The sequence below is a fragment of the Monopterus albus genome, unplaced genomic scaffold (genome assembly GCF_001952655.1).
Source record: "Monopterus albus unplaced genomic scaffold, M_albus_1.0 scaffold868.1, whole genome shotgun sequence".
NCBI classification, from domain to species: domain Eukaryota; kingdom Metazoa; phylum Chordata; class Actinopteri; order Synbranchiformes; family Synbranchidae; genus Monopterus; species Monopterus albus.
In genome coordinates, this window is record NW_018128748.1 from 1,682 (window position 1) to 5,545 (window position 3,864).

The 3,864-nt window shown below is 43.6% G+C and overlaps 1 protein-coding gene across 1 annotated transcript in view; it reads right to left on the reverse strand.

Annotated features, from left to right (window-relative positions):
- The window catches only part of LOC109953624 (major histocompatibility complex class I-related gene protein-like), an 11,855-nt gene that overhangs the window by 1,317 nt on the left and 6,674 nt on the right, over nucleotides 1-3,864 (reverse strand). The window contains 3 exon segments of the mRNA XM_020589103.1: nucleotides 84-303; nucleotides 1,904-2,103; nucleotides 2,105-2,228. Coding sequence (XP_020444759.1) covers nucleotides 84-303; nucleotides 1,904-2,103; nucleotides 2,105-2,228 — 544 coding nt within the window.

Below are 3,864 nucleotides of genomic sequence, written 5' to 3' on the forward strand. Positions count from 1 at the left end.
CCCAGTTGGTCCTGATCACTGCTTTGTCCAGTTTGGTGATGACGTCCTCCTTCACTCCAGAGAGCTGAAACACACAGTCGTACCTGCTCCAGTCTTCAGGTTTCACTGATGAAATGTCCAGATCAACACTCATCTGGAAGGTCCCGTCGTTGTTGGGGAGGATCTCTCCGTGGTCCACGTCCTCATGAAGCTCCTCTCCATCTTTCCTCCAGAACATGTCGACTCTGTTTGGGTAGAAACCTGTAGCAGGGCAGCTGACTGGAGAGGAGGGGGTCTTCTGGAGGAGAGACACTGAGGGGAGGACTGGAGGGAGGGAGAAGGTGGGAAAGAAACATTTGGGGCAGCTGTGACTCAGGAGGTGGAGTAGTTCGTCTCTTGACCGCAAGATTAGCAGTTCGATTCCCAGCTTGTCGAATCCACATGTCAAAGTGTCCTTGAGCAAAACACTGAAACCCCAGTTGCTCATGGTGATGTCACCAGTCCGTGAATTTATGAGTGTGAATAGGCAAACAGCGTGACAGTACTTTGAGTGTGCTGCAATGCATAGAAAAGCGCTACACAAGTATAAGACTATTTACATTTGAGGCAATTAAAGATGTGCATTAGCTGAAAAACATCACAGATCATTCACAGTCATATTATTCCTTAGGAGTGTTTCAAGAGACATTTGGGCCATTTAAAGATGTGCATTAGCTAAAGAACATCACAGATCATGCACAGTGAACATAAAACCAAGTCTGTAAGAGTCAGCAGCCATGCTGGCAGCTCTGAGGCTGCACAGAGGAACAGCAGAGCTTTAAGTCCGAGAGCATGGTAACGTGAATATTTGTTGATTAGTACTAAACATAAAGCTGATGGGAAGGCTGTTACTTTTGCAGGACTTTACTCACAAATGCACAGTAACATGAATATTTGTTGATTAGTACTAAACGTAAAGCTGATGGGAAGGCTGTTACTTTTGCAGGACTTTACTCACAAACCAAAGTATTGGATAAATTCCGACCTGATGGTGTTAGATGAAAAGTCAGGAGATCAAAGTTGTTAAAATTCATCTGTGGGGAGAGTAAATGTGTACCATCTAATAGTTCCAGACATTTCTCTCACAAACTAAAAGGTCAGCCTGCTGCTAGGTCAGGGGGTCAGAATCATTTAACTACATCAGGGAATTTTTGTCAGAACCTAATGAGCAGTACACCCTGTGCCTCCCTTAACCATCACCCAGCAGAACCTCCCAGGTCGACACAGACCGTTCAGTTTTGCTTTTCCGTTGTGTAGGTCTGTGCTTAGAGGAGGGAGGGGCTGTGCTCCACACACACACACACACACGCACACAGCTGAGCAGAGGCAGAGCACAGGACATGAAGCAACACTCCAACTCTCTTTATCTGCAAAATTTGGTGCCAAATGATTAAAAATATTGAGACATTCCACTGAATAACTGAAAAGTTTGACTAGCTGGTGACCGGACAGGAAAAGTCAGAGGAACACCGACGTCACTAACATTGATCTTCTGCTGAGCCTAAATATCTGGAACAAATCCATCAGGTTGAGGTTTTGCTGCCTGGACCAACGTTCTCTCTTGTCTAAGTCAGAGGAACACCGACGTCACTAACAATGATCTTCTGCTGAGCCTAAATGTCTGGAACAAAGGTTGAGGTTTTGCTGCCTGGACCAACGTTCTCTCTTGTCTAATGCAGTGTCAGTACTGACTGAAAGTAATGTCAGAGCACTCAGAAATGTCAGTATCCAGCTAATAACTTGAGTCTTAGTGCCACAAAAATCTTAGTGCCACAAAAACAGCTAAAAAGAAAGTAATATCAGATCTACTGGAGTCATAGTACAATGGTGATTCAGTCTGAACAGGTCATATGAACATTGTGTCCATGAAAAATTGTGACTGTACCTGTTCTCAGTAGAGAGCTTTTCCCATAGTCAACATACATCTTCAGCCATATAGGGTAAATCCCAGTGAGGTACATCTTATAGAGTTTTATGCGATTTTTGTCAGCTTCCCATTTCAGTTTGGTGATGACAGCCTGATATTTGGAAGTGATCCATATCTGCGTCTTCGGATCAAATGCTAAGAAGTCTTCTCCATTATAACGTCTGCATCTTCAGATCAAATGCTAGGAAGTCTTCTCCATTATAACCATACTGATTAAAACCACTAATCTCTCCAGTCTCTTCATCCCATTCACAGCCAACCATCCTCTGTAAAACATGGACATCTGAGAGAGAGAGAGAGAGAGGGAGGCAACAGAGACTGCAGTTAACCATGATGTTTAGATACTGATGGTGATGATTGTCTTGCATTCTCTACACATCAAACTATTATATAAACATAATAAAGGCAAAACGTTAGAAAACAACAATGGTGGGACACCTGCAACCTTGGATGCAGTCCTAGGTTCCAGTGACCCTATCCAGGATTTCACAGAATCATAATTATTGCATTGTGTTTGATTAGACCAGTAGCTAATAGGTTGTTAAAATTATAAACGACTACATTCAAAATTTAAAAAATTGCTGTTTGGCGCACCGGAACGAGAGGAAGCGCCAAAATAGACTTGGAGGTGAGATTTGTGCTTTATTTGCAGCGCTTTCAAACATTGTGGTCTATTTTTTAAGATCAGAGACTTTAAGGGTGACATTTTACAGAAATGTTTTACTGGAATGATTTAGATTTTATTATTCGGCTTTTGCACAATAACCTTTTTTCTGTAAGCAGCAAATGTTGTGTGGTCACTGGTGACTATTGGTCAGAGGTTGCATACATTATTATTATTTTACAGATAGTGTTACGATTTAGCTTCGCTTCCTGTATTTGTTTTTGCATCGTCTCTCCCACTGTTCTGCCACCTTAATGAGCCATCATGCCATTCACCTGCCGCTCATTATCTCCTGGTCCTACCTCATACATATACACCCTGTTTTCCACTCGTTCGCTGCTGGTTCCTTGGCAATTACAGGTACTGACGTGTTCACCCTGATCTTCACCCTGTTCCTGCCGTTTCTACAGAATTTCTGTGCTGTTTATGCCGACGCGCTCCGAGTTTCCTCCCCTGCGATTGTACGTTCCCCGGTTTCTTTTCTACATTATATTACCAAAAGTATTCACTCACCCATCCAAATCATTGAATTCAGGTGTTCCAATCACTTCCATGGTTACAGGTATATAGTCAAGCACCTAGGCATGCAAACCACTTCTACAAACATTTATGAAAGAATGGGTCGCTCTCAGGAGCTCAGTGAACTCCAGAATGGTACCGTGATAGGGTGACACCAAAAAGTCCAGTCGTGAAATTTCGTTGCTACTAAATATTCCACAGTCAACTGTTAGTGGTATTATAACAAAGTGGAAGCGATTGGGAATGACAGCAACTCAGCCACGAAGTGGTAGGCCATGTAAAATCACAGAGCAGGGTCAGCGGATGCTGAGACACATAGTGCACAGAGGTTGCCAACTTTCTACAGAGTCAATAGCTACAGGCCTCCAAACTTCATGTGGCCTTCAGATTAGCTCAAGAACAGTGTGTAGAGAGCTTCATGGAATGGGGTTCCATGGTCGAGCAGCTGCATCCAAGCCTTATATCACCAAGTGCAATGCAAAGCGTCGGATGCAGTGATGTAAAGCACAAGACGTGTTCTTTGGAGTGACGAATCATGCTTCTCTGTCTGGTAGTCCGATGGACGAGTCTGGGTTTGGTGGTTGCCAGGAGAATGGTACTTGTCTGACTGCATTGTGCCAAGTGTAAAGTTTAGTGGAGGGGGGATTATGATGTGGGGTTGTTTTTCAGGAGCTGGGCTTGGCCCCTTAGTTCCAGTGAAGGGAACTCTTAATGCCTCAGCATACCAAGACATTTT